The sequence below is a fragment of the Bos indicus x Bos taurus genome, chromosome 20, assembly GCF_003369695.1.
Source record: "Bos indicus x Bos taurus breed Angus x Brahman F1 hybrid chromosome 20, Bos_hybrid_MaternalHap_v2.0, whole genome shotgun sequence".
NCBI lineage: Eukaryota > Metazoa > Chordata > Mammalia > Artiodactyla > Bovidae > Bos > Bos indicus x Bos taurus.
In genome coordinates this window covers 36,730,964-36,752,767 of record NC_040095.1, presented here as the reverse complement: position 1 = coordinate 36,752,767, position 21,804 = coordinate 36,730,964, and the positions used below count along the sequence as shown (strand labels likewise).

At 40.1% G+C, this 21,804-nt stretch overlaps 1 protein-coding gene across 1 annotated transcript in view; it reads left to right on the top strand.

The window, feature by feature from the left end:
* The window catches only part of WDR70 (WD repeat domain 70), a 278,538-nt gene that overhangs the window by 4,636 nt on the left and 252,098 nt on the right, over window positions 1-21,804 (top strand). The window contains exons 3-5 of the mRNA XM_027520068.1: window positions 311-394; window positions 7,599-7,719; window positions 12,209-12,404. Of these exons, the coding sequence (XP_027375869.1) occupies window positions 311-394; window positions 7,599-7,719; window positions 12,209-12,404 (401 nt within the window). The remainder of the gene's footprint in view (window positions 1-310; window positions 395-7,598; window positions 7,720-12,208; window positions 12,405-21,804) is intronic.

Sequence of the window (21,804 nt, the reverse complement as noted above, 5' to 3'; positions counted from 1 at the left end):
GCTAAGACTCTGAGCTCCCAATACAGGGGGCCTGGGTTGCATCCCTGGTCAGGGCACTAGATCCTGCATGTTGCAAATAAACATCCAGAGTGCCACAGCTTAGATCCAGTGCAGCCAAATAAATAATAAATATTTAAAAAAAAATTCCCTGGCAGTAAACGTTTTCTTCATTGATATTTTATGGTTATTTGGTAGCTGTGCTATAAATTAGATAGACTTTAAGTGGTTATTAATACATCAGTATGTAAGTATTGAACATTGGCCAACTTAGTTCAAGAAACTCACAGTCTGCTACTTACTCCTGTTTTAGGAAAAAAAGCTCGCACATTTGATTTGGAAGCAATGTTTGAACAAACTCGAAGAACAGCAGTGGAAAGAAGTCGGAAAACACTGGGTAAGAAGTTCAGTTACTTGCTTTCTTATTTATGTAGATACCATATCCAATTTACACAAGTGTGTTACCAGTTGTAAAATTATAAGACTGAAAAAAAAATTCAAAATTGTTAAAAGTTCACATGTGCTGGTTCCTTTGGAAGCAGTTTTTTTTTTTTAGTCTCATTTTTTAAATATGATAAAAGTTGTATGTAAGTAGGGTAAGAGAGTCTGAGTTCTAAAACCTGTCATAAGTGTGAGCTATGAACCAACAAGGATTCAAAATTAATTTATAAGAATCAGAATAGGGACTTTCTTGGTGGCCCAGTGGTGGGGAATCCACCTTGCAATGCGAGGGCTGCAGGTTCAGTCCCTGGTCTGGGAAGATTGCACATGTTTCAGGGCAGTTAAACCCTTGAGCCCCAACTAAGACCTAATGCAGCCAAATAAATAAATATTAAAAAAAAAAAGAATCAGAATAGTGGTTTCTTTTCTTCTTCACCCTCTATCTGATTCTCATTTCGTTTTTTCTTTCCTGCTTACAGTGGAACCAGTATTTGGAAGGCTGAGCGAGAGGTGGCTCTCAGAGTTGTGTACACCACTGATGGTTGACCCAGACAGTATAGAAAATTGAGCCATCCAGTGAATGGGGCTGGCGCTGTTGAATCCCTGCATTCATGAGTCGTATCAGACATTTAATGAAGGCCTTAACTTCCAGACTGTCTCGTTTGATGCCAGGTGGTTGGCAGTTCTAGCTGCTACCTCAGGATCTTTGGAGCTGACTGTCTCCTCTACTGCTTTCTTTAGATCTGATTCAGATCATTCTTCTACTAGAGAAGGGATAGATGTAAACTGATAGAGCAGAAGGCACTCGGAACCAGAGACAGGACTCCTGGAAGAATTTAAGTGAATGTTGCTCCAGTACTTATCATTGTTTTAAAATGATAAATTATATAGCAGTAATATCTCACATTTGAGAAATGAGCATGATTTTTGGAATTTGGAAGAATAATAGTTTTTGATTTGTGTGTGTGTGTGTTTGTGGTAAAAAGACAGCTATCTACATATAATGTGTATTGTTTAAAAAAGCTTCAACTATTACCTGAAGTTTCAATTACACACGAAGTATAAGAATGAACTCCTGTATTCCTATCACACAGATTTAACTATTGTATGGCCAGTGTTATTTCCATTTACTTCTCCTTTCAGATTGCTTTGACAAAAATCCTGGATACATTACTTCACCCATAAATATTTTTGTATGTCTTTAAGTGATAAGGATTTTGAAAAATCTTAACTAAAATCCTATTACTATACCTAAAAATATTAAATAATTTGGTATCATCAAACAACATGTAGAGACATGCTCTCTGTAGCATACGTACAAATGTATTTCGCACTTCATCATTGAATGTTTCAGTGAACCTTTGTACTGTTCCAGTTTAGCTCTCCAGTGTGTGATACCAAATGCTTTGAATAGTGATTGTCTTATTTCCCTGCCTAAGTTTTATAGTCCGCATTATCATGCCTCGAAAGATAGGTTCTCAGTGTTTATTTATGCAGATTGAATTGAATTTAAAACTGCAATATTGTCTTTAAAAAAATAAATCCTGCATCTTTGGAGAATGTGTGTGTGTTTCTTCTGGCCATGCTGAGTGGCATGCAGGATGTTCGTTTCCTGACCAGGAATTGAATCCTTCATCACTGTATTGGGAGCTCAGAGTCTTAACCACTGGACCACCAGGGAAGCCCCTGGAGAATTTTTTTAAATGGCATGATGATTGTAAAGAGTTTGAAATTTGAAGTTGGAGGACCCAGCTTTAAGGGTTAGACCCACATTCTACTAGATGAATAACATCGGATGGATCTTCAAATTTCAGATCCTTAATTTCCCCATCGGTTTGTTGACAATGATAAGGTCTCCTTTATTTATTATAAGCTCCCTTGAGGTTTCTTGAAGGGATTAAGATGTTGGGCATGGTACTTTTTAAACAGTAATGTTGTAAATATCACTTTTAATTCCTATCATTTTTTTAGTAAAATATGCATTCATGTAGCACTTAGGTGGAATTCAAATATTAGAGTTCTAAAATTTTGAAAAATTATCTCAGGGCCTTGTTTTCCTATTGTTATTTGTGGATGAATTAAATGGGTTGAACTTTCTTGACTTCATGTTACATTCTTGGGCTTAGACTCCTGTTTATACCCTTGCATCTAAATATAAGAAGCCAAAGTTTGCCTTTTCTTAAAAGTTAACAAATTCTGATATGGGCCTTAATGATAGGTATTGGAGTCTTCTTGAACTTTGACATCAGACTTGAGGAAAATAAGAACTTTTGGTCCCTTTTAGTGGCAGATTTAACTGTGTATGCAGATGTGAAGTTTTGGTTTTTAAGTGCTCTAATGGAAAGGATGAATTATACTATAAAGCCTGAGTAAAATCCGTGTTACCAAAAATGTTAGAAAATAGTGTGACAAATTGTTTTTGAAGTATTTTTTATGTTTATGAAAGCTGTTAGTAGGTTTTGGACATGTGAAAGACATAGACTTTTAGAACTAATATACTGGGAGGACATAGATGGGGAAGAAAATGTCTTTTATTCAAATGCGTATTTTGAGTGTGGCCATGGTTTCAATGGATTATGAACCTTCTGTTACCTGACTGGAAAAAAGTTCCTTGAGAAGATATTGAGATAGGATTTTAAGATGATTTCAATGGATGATTTAATTATCTTGGAAAGAATAATTGTCCCAGAGGTTTTAGAAATTAGAAAAGCTTAAAATTTTTTTTTAACTTGAAATTGTCTTCCTACTTAGCTAAATCCTACCTTATCCTTTAAGGCCTCACCTCATATTTTACCTTTTCTAGGTATTCAAAACTCTTCTGGACGTAATTGTTCCCTACATTTTTTTAATAATACTTTATTATAAATTTATTTTAGTATTATTCATGTCTTGATAACCTTGTTTTTCATATTTATACTTACAGTAGCTTAACGCAGAACTTGATATATAGTAGTTACATCTCTAAATAGTTAATAAAGAATTGTAACTAATGTCAGATAATCCTGATCTTATTTTTTTATTTGTAGTCATTTTTACACTAAACATTTAAAGTTAAATATAATTTTTCATGAAATCAGTAGCCTACTGAATCGTTTTAGAATGGCAGAAACATTTAGCAAGTGGGTGCCCTGGTGGCCCAGACGGTGAGGAATCTGCCTGCAATGGGTGAGACCCAGGTTCCATCCCTGGGTCGGGAAGTGGCAACCCATTCCAGTATTCTTACCTGGAGAATCCCCTCGGACAGAGGAGCCTGGTGGGCTACAGTTCATGGGGTCACAAAGAGTTGGACACAACTGAGCAACTAGAAAAAAAGAATATGATTAAAACATCATTCTAGCTTGTTTCTATTAGTTTGATTTCCTTTGCATGTTATTTTAACACTCATTTCTTCCTGTAATGCTTAAGACATAATGAAAGTGAGATTTTTCAGCTGCTAAATTACATTCACGTGAATCTGCAATTTGTGCGAATCAGCCCAGTAGGGACATGGTAGTTTTGGATAGTTTGCTGTTATCCTGGATGAATTGCATACAGCTGGGATGCTTTTGCAGAATGGCTCTCCAAAACTATTAGCTACCTGAGAGTAGAGAGATACCAATAAATTGAGATACTTAAAATAATAAAATGAGGTGTTGGGGAGTAAGTTAATTCACTTTTGCCAATAGAACATACAGAGCATCTTTACAGTATTTACAGAATACATGGATTCCTGTACGTTTTACAGTGTACAGTGAGCTTGGTCCTACTCTTGGTAAAATACACAAAAATGATCCCCTTGGTCAGGGAGCTGCAGTTTATTGAATTAGTCTCATTTTGGTTTGTCCTTAGTAGACAGTGAGTAAAAAAATACTTTTTTTCCTCACAAATGTCTTTGCTTTTTTTTTTTTTTTCTTCTCGTTTTAATGAAGCAGCAGGTGATGACAGGAACCTCTCAGGGTAGAAAATCCTTACTATTGTAAAAAATGAAAAAGTTAAAATTTAAATTAAAAAGTTAGAGACTTCCTTTGTGGTCCAGTGGTTAAGACTCAGTGCTTCCAATGGAGGGGGTACAGGTTCGATCCCTAGCCAGGGAACTAAGATCATGCATGCTGCCCAACATGGCTAAAAAATAAATAAAATTAGAACATCTAAATTAAAAAGATAATTCACCTGGATGGGGCAAGTAGTTTGGAACATTCATCCACTGGGGAGGAACTCTAGATAGGTGGGTGGGTCATAGTTTCCAAATAGTCTGGGGACAGGTAAGCAAATAAAGGGCTGTACTTTATGGCCCTTTGGGGAGAGAGGCAGGGTCACTGCTTTATAAAGTGGGTGGTACTCACTGGATAATTTTACAGGCTTCAGAAAGTCTGGTTACATCAAGGAAAGAAAAATTGTGGAGCCTCAGTTGACTACTTTGCTCTAACTGTAGCTGTTACTTCTCTGCTTTGGATTCCTAAACTATTAAGTGAAGATAGTAGTATTTACTTCAGCTGTATTGGATATAGTTGAAATTTGCTAAAATAGTAGAACTTAATTTTTTCTTACCAAAAAAAAAAAAAAAGAAACACGGGATAAATATGTGGGGTGATGGTTGTGTTCATTGACTCCATGGGAAGAATTCTTTTTCAGTGTGTATTTGTACCAAATCATCACATTGTACACTTTACCTATCTTACAGTTTTGTCAATTATACCCCATTCAAGCTGAAGTAAAAAAGTTTCTGCTTCAGGGATTGTTAGAAAGATTGTTGTTGTTGTCGTTCAGTCGCGTAGTCGTGTCCAACTCTTTGCGACCCCATGGACTGCAGCACACCAGGCTTCTCTGTCCTTCACCATCTCCTGGAGTTTGCTCAAGTTCATGTCCATCGAGTTGGTGATGGAGTCCTGATGCCATCCAGCCATCTTGTTCTGTGTTGTCCCCTTCTCCTCCTGCCTTCAATCTTTGCCAGCCTCAGGGTCTTTACCAGTGAGTCAGCTCTTTGCATCAGGTGGCCAAAGTACTGGAGCTTCAACTTCAGCATCAGTCCTTCCAATGAATATTCAGGGTTGATTTCCTTTAGGATTAACTGATTTGATCTCCTTGCAGTACAAGGGATTCTCAAGAGTCTTCTCCAACACCACAGTTCTAAAGTATGAATTCTTTGACACTCAGCCTTCTTGATAGTCCAACTCTCACATCCATGCATGGCTTCTGGAAAAACCATAGCTTTAACTATTCAGACCTTTGTTGGCAAAGTGATGTCTCTGCTTTTTAATACGATGTAGGTTTGTCATAGCTTTCCTTCAAGGAGCAAGCATCTTTAATTTCATGACTGCAGTCACCGCCTGCAGTGATTTTGGAGCCACGAAAATAAAGTCTGTCACTGTTTTCATTCCAAAGAAGTCATAGGAGACCTAATAAAAATTGGCTTAAATAAGAAAAGTTTAGTATCACCATGACAAGAGCTCTGGAATGGGACTCTTACATCTTCTGAATCCTGATATAAAGGACTTAAAGATTTTCTCCCTTTTTTCTGCTTTGGCAGCTATAGAGTGTTGTCTTATCCTAAGCTCACTGTCCCCATGACTCAAAATTTTGTTAACGTACAGATGATCACATCCACAGGCTGAAAGACTTTTGTGTAACTCTTCAGGAGTAAGAAAACCTTTCTCAAATGTACCTCTAGCTGACTTCCTCTCATATGTTATTAGCCGGTATTAGTGTGGTACATCAGTTGCAAAAACAGCCCTTGCAGGTTCACTATGGTTCACTTGAAGTCAAACTTTACTTCTTCTAGACAGGAATGGGCCCAGGATCAGGAGAATTGTGGTTTCCTTTGCAAGGAAAAAGGGAGAAGTGGCTGCTAATAGGTGACTAATGATGTGTGCCTTAGGGTTGATTCCTGATCGGTGTCAGAACTGCCCCTAAGACCTGAGTCTGCAGTCCACAAGTGTGGCCTCCTCGCCTTACTCCCCAGCCTCTCTCAGCTTCTCCGCCCTCCCTCACCCTGGAGGGTACAGAGGGAATTACTGGGGAGGCAGGATGAAGGTACAAGCCCAGCAGGCTCACTCTTAAATTTGGGCATTATCCTTATCTTACTGTTTTCAACCTCCCCAGCATCAGAGTGCAGAACTGTTAACTCCTGACCCACCTCAGCCCAGAGGAGAGCACAAAAAAATTAATGTGACTGTGCCTTACATCTTCCTGGAGAGTTTTTTAATCTTCCATGTTTGAAATGAATGACTAGTTGTTGACGCTTGCTGCCTATTTCCTAGTTACGCACTCTGTCTATCCTAGCAACAAAAGACCCTAAATAGTGCAGCATTCCAGTAAGTCCCCTTTGATATTGCTTAACTTTGAGTGTATTATTCTTCATTATTAAATTTTTTAAAAAGTGTTAAAGATTATCTCAGGTTATTGAGGATGGTAGCAATCAAGAACAAGCCTTATTCGTATAATTAATTTCCTTCCTATGTTCCCTCCAGTTGCTGAATGAAATTATCAGAGGAGAAAGATTAGATTTCCTTGGATAAATTTGTTTTGTTTTTCCAAGGTAAAAACTCTGGAAACTTGATGTAACTCAGTTTTTCTCATAATTATGGTGTCAAGTCTCTGGCCAAAAATCCAGTTTGGAAAAGTCAGAAAAGAAGGGAGTGCTGAATTTATAGTTTAAAATATTTAAAAGTGAGGTTACCTAAAATCTTATGTTTGAACACTTTCTTGTCACTTGCCACATCTTTTTACATACTGCACTCATGGTTCATATACTCTTCACATGGTAATTTTGCTTAGCTTGTCTGTTAATATTTCCCCAGATTTGCATATTTTCTATATATATATATAGAAAAAATATATATATATATATTTTTTTTGGCCACTCCATGTGGCTGTGGCTTGCAGGATCTTAATTCCCCAACAAGGGATTAAACTTGGGCCAACGCAGTGAAAACACCAAGTCCTAACCATGGGACAACAAGGAATTCCCCTCTATCATTATTCTTATTGGCTGTATTTTTATACTGTGTTGATATACAGTAAACTCAATGGTTTTCTCATTGTTGGGCATTTAGAGTGATAGTCTTTTGCTATTACTGGTAGCACTTCTGTGTTATATCTTTTGTAATTTTGTTAGTTTTCAACATTTTAAATAAGAAATTTTGAAGTCTAACTGTTGAAAAAAATTATTATGATCTTTTCAGAAGCAAGAGAAAGAGAGGAAGAAATGAACAGAGAGAAAGAATTAAGAAGGCAAAATGAAGATCTTGAACCGACATCTTCAGGCTCGAATGTGGCCAGAGCTTGCTCTAAATCATCTTCCAGGTGCTTGTCTTCACTGTCATTTTCTAAGTGTTAGTAACACAATTTAGGCAGAGTTCCTCATACTAAAAAGCTTGCATGATTTCTCCCATTTCAAGCAGTTGTAGATTTCTAGGACCACAACAAAGTCCTTTGTCACATTGTGAATCAATCAAATTTTTCTAAAGTATTCCAGATGTAGCATTAAAATCTATGCTTTTTGACTGCAGAGTATAACTGTGTAAAGTTGGAAAGATTGACAAGTTGGTTATTTTTTTCATGTTCATTTTGTCATTCACGTCTTTTGTCCCTTTCCCCAAACTCTGTATTCATGATAACTTTTTTTGATAGGATCCTTTATAACTGAGAAGGAATTTAAACAGTGGCACATTGTAAAGTTTACTGAGTGATAGGAGAAAGCAGCCATTAAAATTAAAATTACTTTAAAGTGAAATTTAATACTATATAACATAATTACTGAGAACTTCAAGCAGTATAAATAGGTATCAGATCAGATCAGTCGCTCAGTCGTGTCCAACTCTTTGTGACCCCATGAATTGCAGCACACCAGGCCTCCCTGTCCATCACCAGCTCCTGGAGTTCACTTAGACTCACGTCCATCGAGTCAGGGATGCCATCCAGCCATCTCATCCTCTGTCGTCCCCTTCTCCTGCCCCCGATCCCTCCCAGCATCAGAGTCTTTTGCAATGAGTCAACTCTTCGCATGAGGTGGCCAAAGTACTGGAGTTTCAGCTTCAGCATCATTCCTTCCAAAGAAATCCCAGGGCTGATCTCCTTCAGAATGGACTGGTTGGATCTCCTTGCAGTCCAAGGGACTCTCAAGAGTCTTCTCCAACACCACAGTTCAAAAGCATCAATTCGTCGGCACTCAGCCTTCTTCACAGTCCAACTCTCACATCCATACATGATCACAGGAAAAACCATAGCCTTGACTAGACGAACCTTTGTTGGCAAAGTACTGTCTCTGCTTTTGAATATGCTATCTAGGTTGGTCATAACTTTCCTTCCAAGGAGTAAGCAAGCGTCTTTTAATTTCATGGCTGCAGTCACCATCTGTAGTGATTTTGGAGCCCAGAAAAATAAAGTCTGACCCTGTTTCCACTGTTTCCCCATCTATTTCCCATGAAGTGGTGGGACCGGATGCCATGATCTTTTGTTTTCTGAATGTTGAGCTTTAAGCCAACTTTTTCAGTCTCCACTTTCACTTTCATCAAGAGGCTCCAAATCTGGGTGGAATAATACAAGAATTCTGTTGTTGAGGTATGTTTTAAATTGTCAAATGGGTTATATAGACTGTTTTTTGAGAATTCACTCTTTGGTTGCTCTGGGCCTTCGTTGCTGTGTGTGGGCTTTCTCCAGGTGCAGTGAGCAGGGGCTGCTCTCTGGTTGCAGTGTGTGGGCTTCTCATTACAGTGGCTCCCTTGTTGCAGGGCACAGGCTCTAGGTTTGGGGCTCAGTAGTTGGGGTGCACAGGCTTAGTTGCCCCGAAGCACGTGGGATCTTCCCAGACCAGGGATCAAATTTGTCTCCTGCATTGGCGGGCAGATTCTTAACCACTGAACTGTCAGGGAAGCCCAGTGTTTTACGTTTCTCTTTATCCTGTACTTGTTTTCAGCTTTCTCTGTGTCCAGCACAAAATCTTGCTTATGGCAGATGTTCCATATATTTCTTTAGTTCGCTAATTAAGGGGAGAAAAGAAAGGAAGATGCTGCTGTACTAGTTTGTAATGGCCTTCATCACAAACTAGCGCAGACTGGGTGGCAGAAACAGAAGTTTTTTTCCCCCACAGTTCGAGAGGCTAGAAGTCCAGGATCAACATGAAGGTGGGGTTCACTGGCCTCTCTTCTTGGCTTGTAGATGGCCGTCTTCTCCCTATTTTTTCATGTTGTCTTCTGCCTAAGTTTTGTTCAAGTTTTCTCTTTTTATAAGGACACCAGTTATAATAGGGCCCATCCCTACAGACATCATTTAGCTTAATCATTTCTTTGAAGCTCTGTCTTTAAATACAGTCATACTCTGAGGTACTGCGAGTTAGGGCTTCAGTATATGAATATTTTGAGGACACAATTCAGTCTGTAATAAAAACTGTAGTACTGGTGCCAGAAAAGGCCCCACAGCCCAGCCAAAAGCTGATCATATTCAGCCTGTGTTCCCAAGAGCAGCATGGGGGCACCGAACTCAAAAGAGAAAAACAATGAGGCAGAGAGAGAGGGGTGGCGAGAGAGAGTGAAAGCCAGTGAAGAACACCTGTCATCTCATAGGAAAACTGCTTAGAAATCTCTTTTGCCCTACTTTCTGATTAGTGGGTAAGATTGGTGAGACAACTGGGGACTTGGGAAACAAAATAGTAAGGTAAATCTTTTTACATCTGTAACCAAGGAGTCAGTACTGTGTTATATGGAAATCCTTGGTGACTCAGTGGTAAAAAACCCTCATGCAATGTACGAGACTGGGGTTTGGTCCCTGGGTCGGGAAGATCCCCTGGAGAAGGAAATAGCAACACACCCCAGTATTCTTGCCTGGGAAATGCCATGGACAGAGGAGCCTGGTGGGCTACAGTCCATGGGGTCACAAGAGTCAGATACGACTTAGTGAATAAACCACCAGTACAAGCACGTGGGATCTTAATTCCCTGACGATCGATTGAACCTGTGCCCTTTCTGCAGTGGAAGCATAGAGTCTTAACCACTAGACTGGCAGGGAAGTTCCTTTTCAGTTGTTATTGATATCAAGCATCATTTAGCTGATAGAGCACATCAGGGAACACAACAGACTTGAAATTCCTGCCTTCATGGAACTTATATAGTGAAGATACTTCATTAGATGGCAAAGACACTTTGACTCCTGTAAAATTATTTGATAGATTAATTGTTAAAATTGCAATTCTCAATCTTCTGGGAAGGGGTAGGCAGTAGGGGATGGTGGATGGTGGTTGCTACAGAATGTGTAGAGGTGTTTGATAAAGACTTTAATGAGAGTGTATAATAGTCCCTGTTGGATTCCCTGTGGCTCAGACTGTGAAGAATCTGACTGCAATGCAGAAGACTCAGGTTCGATCCCTGGGTCAGGAATATCCCCTGGAGAAGGGAATGGCAACCCACTCTAGTATTCTTGCCTGGAGAATCCCATGGACAGAGAAGCGGTGGGCTACAGTCCATGGGGTTGCAAAGAATCTGACACGACTGAGTGACTGACACTTTCACCTCATTTATGACAGTCCTCTGATGTGTTGTTGGAGAAGGAAATGGCAACCCACTCCAGTATTCTTGCCTGAAGAATCCCAGAGACGGAGGAGCCTGGTGGGCTGCCATCTATGGGGTCGCAAAGAGTCAGACACGACTGACGCAACTTAGCAGCAGCAGCAGCAGCTGATGTATTGGGTAGAAAAATAGTTGAGATTCAATAGGATACTGCCTAGAATAAGGTATCTTTTACAGTCCAAGGAAGCTACATTTAACAATTTTAGCAACTCAGCATACTTGGATTAGCACTGAGAAATAATTTGTATTTCAGACAATGTATTGAAACCTTTTGCGGTAATACTCATTTCTTACTTTATTTGCTCCTGTGACAGGGATTGTATTCACACACAGTGAATAGAGGCGTTGGTTCTCTCTGTGGTTTTCTTTGTTACAGTGTAGTATTCTGTAGTTTTTCTTCCACAGTTGTTCTGCTGGTTCATGAGGATTATCTGATGGGCCTCTAACATACAATTGCTCTGAGTTTTTGTCTTTGACTTTTAACTGTATTTAGATAGGATAGATAAGAGAAGTTTTTTAGTTTCTTAAGATTAAATGGTATTTGAAGGCAGTTCTTGAGAAACACATGGTAATCCTGAATGTGCATCTCCTAGCATTAGAGCTTTGAAACATCTGAAGCAGAAAGGGAAAGAGCTGAAAGGAGAAATAGGCATGTCTGCATTTAGTGTGAGATATCAGTGTTCATGTCTGTGACTGATGGACAGTGAGCTATGAGTCAGCAAGGAGAGAAAGGACCTTAAGGATGCCTTCACCCAATACCTTTGATTGACGTCTACAGAACACTCAGCTCGACAATGGGAATTCTTATTTTTTTCAAGTTTACATAAAATATGCAAGACTGACCATATCGTGGACCATAATACACAACTCACAAAATTTCAAAGAAAAAACTCATACAAAACATGTCCTCAAACAATAATAGATGAAAGAATATTACTCTGCCTGAAAAAAATGAATATGTTTGAAAAATATAATCAAAATTTTTTTATTTTTTAATCATACAATTAACAATTAAAATGTGTTTTTTGACATTACTTAAGAAAGAAATATATATATAATTCAAAAGATAAATATTTGAGCCACACAATTAATGTTTGGATTACAAATTTAAAAATATTTTAAAAAACTCAGTGTTAAAAGGAAAAACAGAGCTTCCTGAGAAATCAATACTATCTCCAGAGTATGTTCTTTTTTGCAGCAAAGGCAATGAGTTTCTGTTTCTGTATTTTCAGGGATACAAGTAGCAGTGAAAGTGACGAGAGTTCTGACTCTTCTGATGATGAATTAATTGGCCCCCCTTTACCCCTTAAAATGGTGGAAGAACCAGTTAATCCTATGGAGGAAGGTGTTCTTGGTCCTTTACCTCCACCTCTTGCAGAAGATGTGGAAGAAGAAGATGATGATGATGGGGATTCAGAAGAGGAGGAAGTAAGTATTTCAGTGGTAATTTAAGAAATTGCTTATACGTGGAATCTTAAAAAATGGGACAAATGAACTTATTTGAAAAACAGAAAGAGAGTCACAGATGTAGAAAACAAACTTAGGGTTACCGAGGGGGAAAGGTTGGGGAGGGATAAATTGGGAGATTGGGATTGACATATGCAAACTACTATATATAAAATTGATAACTAATAAGAACCTACTGTATAGCACAGGGAACTCTGCTTAGTACTCTGTAATGATTTATATACTCATGTTCCCTCATATCTCAGTTGGTAAAGAATCTTCCTGCAATGCAGGAGACCTGGGTTTGATTCCTGAGTTGGTAAGATTCCCCTAGAGACAGGAAAAAAATCTTCAATAGAAACCAAGTTTTCTGGCATGTTGGTTGTGGAGTTCTAGCCTTCAGAACTGTGAGAAAATAACTTTCTGATCTTTAAGCCACCCAGTCTATGGTGTTTTGTTATGGTGGCCTCAGCTGACTAATGCAGGTTCGTGTGGCTGACAATGGGCTGAGGAAGAGAGAACAGAAAAGTCAGACGGGTGTTTTGAGGAGAAATGATGTTGCCATAGTGAGGCCCTAAACGTGTGCAAGTACATGATATCATGGGCTTCCCTGGTGGCGCAGTTGGTAAAGAATTTGCCTGCTGTTTCAGGAGACGTAAAAGACATAGGTTCAACCCTTGGGTCAGGAAGATTCCCTGGAGTAGGCACTGGCAACCTACTCCAGTGTTCTTGCCTAGAAAATTCCATGGACAGTGGAGCCTGGCAGGCTACAGTCCATGGGGTCACAAAGAGTTGGACATGATTGAGCATGCATATACAGTTGATATTGTGGTGAAATTGTCATGTGATTTATGTGTAGCTGAGTTTTCTTACTAGAGGGAAATGGAAAGATGAGGCTAATGAGATCCGATCCAGAGAAGAAATACAGCAGTCCCCCCTTATTCAGGGGGGGTATGTTTCAAGACCCCAGTAGATTTCTGAAACTGTGGATGGTACCTAACCTTATGTATGCTGTGTTTTTCCTATACATGCATACCTATGATAAAGTTTAATTTATAAATTAGGTACATTGAGAGACTAACAACAGTAACTTAGAACATATATATCAATATATTGTAATAAAAGTTACTGGCATACTTTGGAGATAAATGCTGGTTGGATTCCAGACCACCATAATGAAGCAAATGTTGCAATACAGCAGGTTACAAGAACTTCTTGGTTTCCCAGTGAAGATAAAAGTATGTTTGCACTATAGTCTGTTAAGTGTGCAGTGCAGCATTATATTTAAAACAAGGTACATATGTTAATTTAAAAATACATTATTGCTAAAAACCCTTAACTACTGTCTGAGCCTTCAGTGAATTGTAATCTCTTTACTGGTGGAGGGTTTGAAATATTGTGAAATTTACCAAAACATGACATGGAGACATGAATTGAGAAAAAGTATTGGAAAAATTGTGCCAATAGACTTGTTCCAAGCAGAGCTGACACAAAATCTTCAATTTTTAAAAACTCAATAAAGGACATTAATACAAGGTATGCCTGTATGTGAATGTGGTCTTTCCTTCTCTCCCAAAATATGCTATTGTGCAGATACAATGTTTTTTTCCATCTTAACTAAGCATTTTTCATGCACTATGGCTATAACTTGGCGTTTGAGGCACGACAGCAAAACTAGCATGAGTTTCTTTTGGTTTCTTCACAGTTTCACAGATAGATTGGTTCTTACTGTAGATCTTAGCAACCTCCACATACCGTTTTTTTTCCTTTCAAGTTGAGTACTTTTTAACTTTTCACCTGTTGTAGGAAGCGGGACCCCCTCTAAGGCCTCAGGAGTGGGTTCTTGTCTAACACTCAGAAAAGAATTATCTGAGGAAGACATGTGCTGACAAAGCAAGAGACTTTATTGGAAAGGGCGCCCAGGCAGAGAGCATCTGGGAGAACTGCTCTGCCTGGTGTCTCCCAGTCTCGGTTTTATGGTGATGGGATTAGTTTCCGGGTTGTCTTTGGCTAATCAGTCTGACTCGTCCTTCCTGGTTGGCATACTCATTGCTCAGCCAAGACGGATGCCAGCAAGAAGGGTTTGGGGACATGGTCAGAAACATGGCGTCTCCCTTTGACCTTTCCCAGACTCTTCTGGTTGTTGGTGGCTTATTAGTTCAGTGTTCCTTACTAGGACCTTCTATCATAAAATAACTCACACAAATGGTTGCTATGGTGCCTGGCCAGGGTGGGCAGTTTCAGTCAGTGTGCTTCTCCTAAGACTCCCCTGAGAGACTTCATACAGAAGATACTTCTTGGGAATTGGGGCAGAGGTCTCTTTCTTCTGTAACTTCTTTCTGCTGTGCATGGGCGTAGTCCTGCCTAGCAGAGCAGAAGTCTCGCTCTACTTGATCTAAACTGAGGTATTACATATCTGAAAGCAGCTTCCACCCTTGTAGTAACATCAGTTTGGTTTGGAACTCTTGGAGCCTCCTGGAGATAAACTTTGTAAGGAGTTGGAGTATACAAGGGCCAAATAGGAGGCCTTTAATAAGATAAGTGATCGCTGGACCCAGAAACGGCAGGAGCCAAGAAGGGAAAGGAAAACTCCATACACCTGTTGAACTCAAATCCCAGATCTTTGTTGCCTGTTCCAAGCAAGCACTTTATAGCTTCTCTTAGGCATATGCAAATTGCCAGCATCCCTCTTGCACTTTGGGGCCATTATTAAGTAAAATGAGAATTACTTGAACACAAACAGTGATACCTTGACAGACTACTAAAGTGACTGATGGTAGGATATGTCCTACAAAGGAATGGTGTACTTGCTGGGCAGGAAGGAAAAGGATAGCTTGAGATTTTGTCTTGTTGCTCAGGAAGGCATACAATTTAAAACTCACAAATTGTTTGTTTCTGGAACTTTCCATCTAATAGTATTTTCATACCAAGGGGAACTGAAATTGAGGAAAACAAAAACCAAGGATAAAAGGGAATGCCTGTACTTTCTGAAGGATGTGGAATTTGAACGAGCCTTGTAGAGGGTAACGTTTTGATGGGTGAGGTGGGAGGAGCCCACCTCCAATCTAGGAAGAGTGAATGTTTGAAACAAGGGCACAGTGCACAAGATTAGATTCGGGAAGATGGGAAAGTCAACTTGTCTAGAATATAGTGTTAGTGAAGACGGAACCTTTAACTTGGAACTGATATGTGAGTAAACCCAAAGTGCAGCTAGGCAGAGAAGGGAAAACATGCTTGGGTCTGGGTCTCAGAAGCCTGATTGGAAGCTTTAGTTTCTCATGGCTGTAACTGAAGTGTATCAGGAGACTGAATGACAGCTTTCTGTTTTTTTTGTAAGATTATGTATTGGTTCTTTTTGGTAGTAAAACTTTTTATGGTGTGCCTTTCCTCTTGTAAACGTAGTAAACAGAAAATGCTGATTGAATAACGTGTGGGTCACAGCAAGGCTGTTGGTGATTTGTGCCAGTACAGCTTCAGTTTTAAAGTATGCACTGTCTGATAATGGTGGCTCAGACAGTAAAGCATCTGCCTGCAATGTGGGAGACCCGGGTTTGATTCCTGGGTCGGGAAGATCCCTTGGAGAAGGAAATGGCAGTCCACTCTAGCACTCTTGCCTGGAAAATCCCATGGATGGAGGAGCTTGATAGGCTACAGTCCATGGGGTCGCAGAGTTGGACACGACTGAGCGACTTCATAGCTAAGTCAGTAAAGCCAGTAAAGAATCTGCCTGCAATGCAGGATACCCAGGTTCGATCCTTGGGTCAGAAAGATCCTCTAGAGAACGAAATGGCAACCCACTGCAGTATTCTTGCCTGGAAAATTCCATGGACAGAGGAGCCTGGTGGGCTACAATCCATGGGGTTGCAAAAGTCAGACTTGACTTAGTGACTAAACCACCAGCAGTTGATAATGGAGTACTTGTTAGCATTGTGAATGGATTAAGTCTGAAGCTTTAGATTGGAGATAAAATAAAAGTGGGAGGTTTCTTGTTTCCATTTCTCCTATTTTTCTTTGCAATATATATCACAACCAACATTTTAAAGACTAAGACAGAGATGGTAGGTGAAGCAGATAGCTTGGATATTTGGAAACATTGTGAATGTGGCTTTGCAGTGGCCTTCCTAGATTCAGGTAAATTATATTGGTCTTGAATTGAGGTCTTCGGTTTTCAGACATAATGAGTGGCAACCTCAGTCTCTTTTTTAAGTTCTGAGTGACAACAAAGTTTTATACTGTATTATATTTGATAAGTGGGTTATTGGCAGCCTTCTAGATCAAGCAATAGTAATGGCACCCCACTCCAGTACTCTTGCCTGGAAAATCCCATGGACGGAGGAGCCTGGAAGGCTGCAGTCCATGGGGTCGCTGAGGGTTGGACACGACTGAGCGACTTCACTTTCACTTTTCACTTTCATGCATTGGAGAAGGAAATGGCAACCCACTCCAGTGTTCTTGCCTGGAGAATCCCGGGGACGGGGGAGCCTGGTGGGCTGCCGTCTCTGGGGTTGCACATAGTCGGACACGACTGAAGTGACTCAGCAGCAGCAGGCAAAGGAAATCTACTGAATACTATCTCGACTATGAATGTTATTGTGGGATTTAGACAGACAAATTCGGAGAAGGCAATGGCACCCCACTCCAGTACTCTTGCCTGGAAAATCCCATGGATGGAGGAGCCTGGAAGGCTGCAGTCCATGGGGTCACTGAGGGTTGGACACGACTGAGCGACTTCACTTTGACTTTTCACTTTCATGCACTGGAGAAGGAAATGGCAACCCACTCCAGTATTCTTGCCTGGAGAATCCCAGGGACGGGAGAGCCTGGTGGGCTGCCGTCTATGGGGTCGCACAGAGTTGGACACGACTGAAGCGATTTAGCAGCAGCAGCAGCAGACAGACAAATTAGCATGATTCATTGTAGGTAGTTTACATAGCAGTGTTGGGCTGACGTTTTAATGTTGAGTTCAAATGTTTCTGGCCTTTTAAAGAATTTTGTTTTTGTGGTTGGTTGGACTTAGAGTCTGGTAATTCTTTGCTTGTTGATTCAGAAACTGAATTTAGTTCCTTCAGGAAATCAGTTTGAGGTAATACTAAACAAAATTATAGGAGAATGTTTTATACAGCAGAATGCTAGCTATATTTTTTACAACTTGAAATATATCAGAATTGTCCTGTCTGCTTACTGAGGCTGTTAACCATTCTATGGGTGCCCTTGACTTCCTCTCCTTTTTTTTTATCACCATCACCCTTTTGTATCTTTTGTTTCACGCTTTTGTCTCTCTACTTGCTCTTGGCTCTTAACCTGCAAGCATGCAGTTTCCCCTCCAACCTCTTTTCCAGTTTGCTCCTTTGCCACGTTTACTGTGTCACTCCACAGTTTCTCCTTGTCTTTGTTCTCAGTTTCTGCCCTTACCGTTTCACAGAGATGACAAAATCCAAATATCCAAAGACCCTTTCTCAGGTCTCATTCTGTATCTACCTCTGCATTATTGGACAATGTTAACTTCTTCCTTGAAACTCTTCCCTTGCTATTTCTCTGTTGGTTGCTGCCTATCTCTGACTATTGTTTCAACAGATATTTGTTGGGCACACATCTTCTGAGTCACATATTTTCTAGATGTTAGGGATATAGCAGAAAATAATGCAGACAAATCCCTGCTTTGATGGTGCTTACATTTCTGCTAGGGCCTCTTTTACAACTTAATATTTCCTTATGTTTCTCCAGTCATAAGCATTCCCTGAGAGTATACATCCTTATCTCCCTTAACATTTCATATGCAGCCTGGGGGGAGTTTCTTACATCTTCTTATACTCATGACTCCTATTCATTCAGAGCAACTGGAAGCATTACTTCATTTCATTTGAACTTTGGATCCAGTTTTCTAATCACTCATGACACATGTCCATATTTAATCTCCAGAGGTGAAGAGGTAAGGTGAAGTCTCTCAGTCATGTCCAACTCTTTGAGACCCTGTGGACTGTAGCCCACCAGGCTCCTCCGTCCATGGGATTCTTCAGGCAAGAATACTGGAGTGGGTGGCCATTTCCTTCTCCAGGGGATCTTCCCGACCCAGGGATCGAACCCAGGTTTCCCGCATTGGAGGCAGACTCTTTAACCTCTGAGCCACCAGGGAAGCCCTAAATTCAACATCTAAGATCACTCAGGCTTTTGTTTTCTCCTATTAAAGTTTTGCTGTTGTCACTTGTCTTTTGCCTCTGATTTTCAGTCCCTTCCCTGCTGCAGGATTAAACTCCTGGTAATACACGTCATATTGCCAGTAATAGTACTCGTTCCCTAGATGAGGAAAAATAAACTACTACAGCAAGCAGGTGCGACTCCTGGGAATTCCTGAATGCAACTCGATTTTTTTGTTGTTCAGAAACTTGCAAAGCAGTGTGGCTTTTTAGAGAGACATTCTATTATATTTGTAGGAAAGTAACCACATTTACACACTTGAATGGTTAAATATTTCAGCAAGTGTTATTGAAATTAAGGATAAGTATTTTTAATGGCTCAATGATTCTTAATCTGAATGTAAGAATCATATTTGGTACAATTTAAAAAATGTATATTTATAGGTTCTATAATTCAGAGGTCAGGTCAGTAGGACTAGGGTGAACCGGCCCCAGCTCCTGCAATCTGTGTTACAACAAAAGTCTTCATAGTACCCCAGTGTTCATCACAGCATTGTTTACAATAGTTAGGACATGGAAGCAACCTAGATGTCCATCGGCAGATGAATGGATAAGAAAGCTGTGGTACATACACACAATGGAATATTACTCAGCTATTAAAAAGAATGCATTTGAATCAGTTCTAATGAGGTAGATGAAACTGGAGCCTATTATACAGAGTGAAATAAGTCAGAAAGAAAAACACCAATACAGTATATTAATGCATATATATGGAATTTAGAAAGATAGTAATGATGACCCTACATGCGAGACAGCATAAGAGACACAGATATAAAAACAGACTTTTGGACTCTGAGGGAGAAGGTGAGGGTGGGATGATTTGAGAGAATAGCACTGAAACATGTGTATTACCGTATATGAAACAGATCGCCCGTCCAGGTTCGATGCATGAGACAGGGCGCTCAGGGCCTGTGTACTGGGACGACCCTGAGGGATGGGATGGGGAGGGAGGTGGGAGGGGGATTCAGGGTGGGGAACACATGTACATCCATGGCTGATTCATGTGAATGTATGGCAAAAATCCCTACAATATTGTAAAGTGATTAACCTCCAATTAAAATAAATTTTTTAAAAAAGTCTTTTTACAAAAAAAAGGCTTCTACCAAAAAAAAAATTTACCAAAAAAACGTCTTCATAGGTTATTCTGATGTACCTCTTCCCAAACCATTTGTGACTTCTCACTTACATAGTCACAGTTGGGGTCATAGGTTAACTAAATTAGGTTACCTTCATAGGTTCTGATCAGTATCATGCTTCATGGATACTTATGGATATGGGTTATTGCTTACAAAATGATATTTTCTTAAAAGAAGGATATGGAATTGCTGCCCTGCTTCTCTGTGCTAATGAAGCCCCTTTGAAGTGTCCATATAACACTTACTTAAGAACATTCTTTCTCCCAAATAGCTTAGAGGTAACATTTATTTTGATTTTTATTTTGTGAAAAACGTTTCTTTAATGACATGTGAAGGTCGGTGTCTCTAAGTGTTTGTGTTTAATTGCTTCCGAAGATGACTTGGGAGAGATGGTAAACTCCTGTCCTTTTGAATCTTACTCATTTTTACATTCTTTTGTGCCTATCTTGAATTACACTTATTATAACTGTCAAATTTTGTGAAGCGCTGTGACCAGGTAGATACTCTAGAAATTGAGGCAGTAGCACTGATAGTTACTGAGACTATTATTACTAAATATCGGGAGGCTTCAGTTCAGTTCAGTTCAGTCGCTCAGTCGTGTCCGACTCTTTGCGACCCCGTGAATCGCAGCACACCAGGCCTCCCTGTCCATCACCAACTCCTGGAGTTCACCCAGACTCATGTCCATCGAGTCAGTGATGCCATCCAGCCATCTCATCCTCTGTCGTCCCCTTCTCCTCCTGCCCCCGATCCCTCCCAGCATCAGAGTCTTTTCCAGTGACTCAGCTCTTCGCATGAGGTGGCCAAAGTATTGGAGTTTCAGCTTCAGCATCATTCCTTCCAAAGAAATCCCAGGGCTGGTCTCCTTCAGAATGGACTGGTTGGATCTCCTTGCAGTCCAAGGGACTCTCAAGAGTCTTCTCCAACACCACAGTTCAAAAGCATCAATTCTTCGGCGCTCAGCCTTCTTCACAGTCCAACTCTCACATCCATACATGACCACAGGGAAAACCATAGCCTTGACTAGATGGACCTTTGTTGGCAAAGTAATGTCTCTGCTTTTGAATATGCTATCTAGGTTGGTCATAACTTTCTTTCCAAGGAGTAAGCGTCTTTTAATTTCATGGCTGCAGTCACCATCTGCAGTGATTTTGGAGCCCAGAAAAATAAAGTCTGACACTGTTTCCACTGTTTCCCCATCTATTTCCCATGAAGTGATGGGACCAGATGCCATGATCTTCATTTTCTGAATGTTGAGCTTTAAGCCAACTTTTTCACTCTCCACTTTGACTTTTATCAAGAGGCTTTTTAGTTCCTCTTCACTTTCTGCCATAAGGGTGGTGTCATCTGCATATCTGAGGTTATTGATATTTCTCCCAGCAATCTTGATTCCAGCTTGTGTTTTTTCCAGTCCAGCGTTTCTCATGATGTACTCTGCATATAAGTTAAATAAGCAGGGTGACAATATACAGCCTTGACGTACTCCTTTTCCTATTTGGAACCAGTCTGTTGTTCCATGTCCAGTTCTAACTGTTGCTTCCTGACCTGCATACAAATTTCTCAAGAGGCAGATCAGGTGGTCTGGTATTCCCATCTCTTTCAGAATTTCCCACAGTTGATTGTGATCCACACAGTCAAAGGCTTTGGCATAGTCAATAAAGCAGAAATAGATGTTTTTCTGGAACTCTCTTGCTTTTTCCATGATCCAGTGGATATCGGCAATTTGATCTCTGGTTCCTCTGCCTTTTCTAAAACCAGCTTGAACATCAGAAAGTTCACGGTTCATGTATTGCTGAAGCCTGGCTTGGAGAATTTTGAGCATTACTTTACTAGCGTGTGAGATGAGTGCAATTGTGCTGTAGTTTGAGCATTCTTTGGCATTGCCTTTCTTTGGGATTGGAATGAAAACGGACCTTTTCCAGTCCTGTGGCCAGTGCTTAGTTTTCCAAATTTGCTGGCATATTGAGTGCGACACTTTCACAGCATCATCTTTCAGGATTTGAAATAGCTCAACTGGAATTCCATCACCTCCACTAACTTTGTTCATAGTGA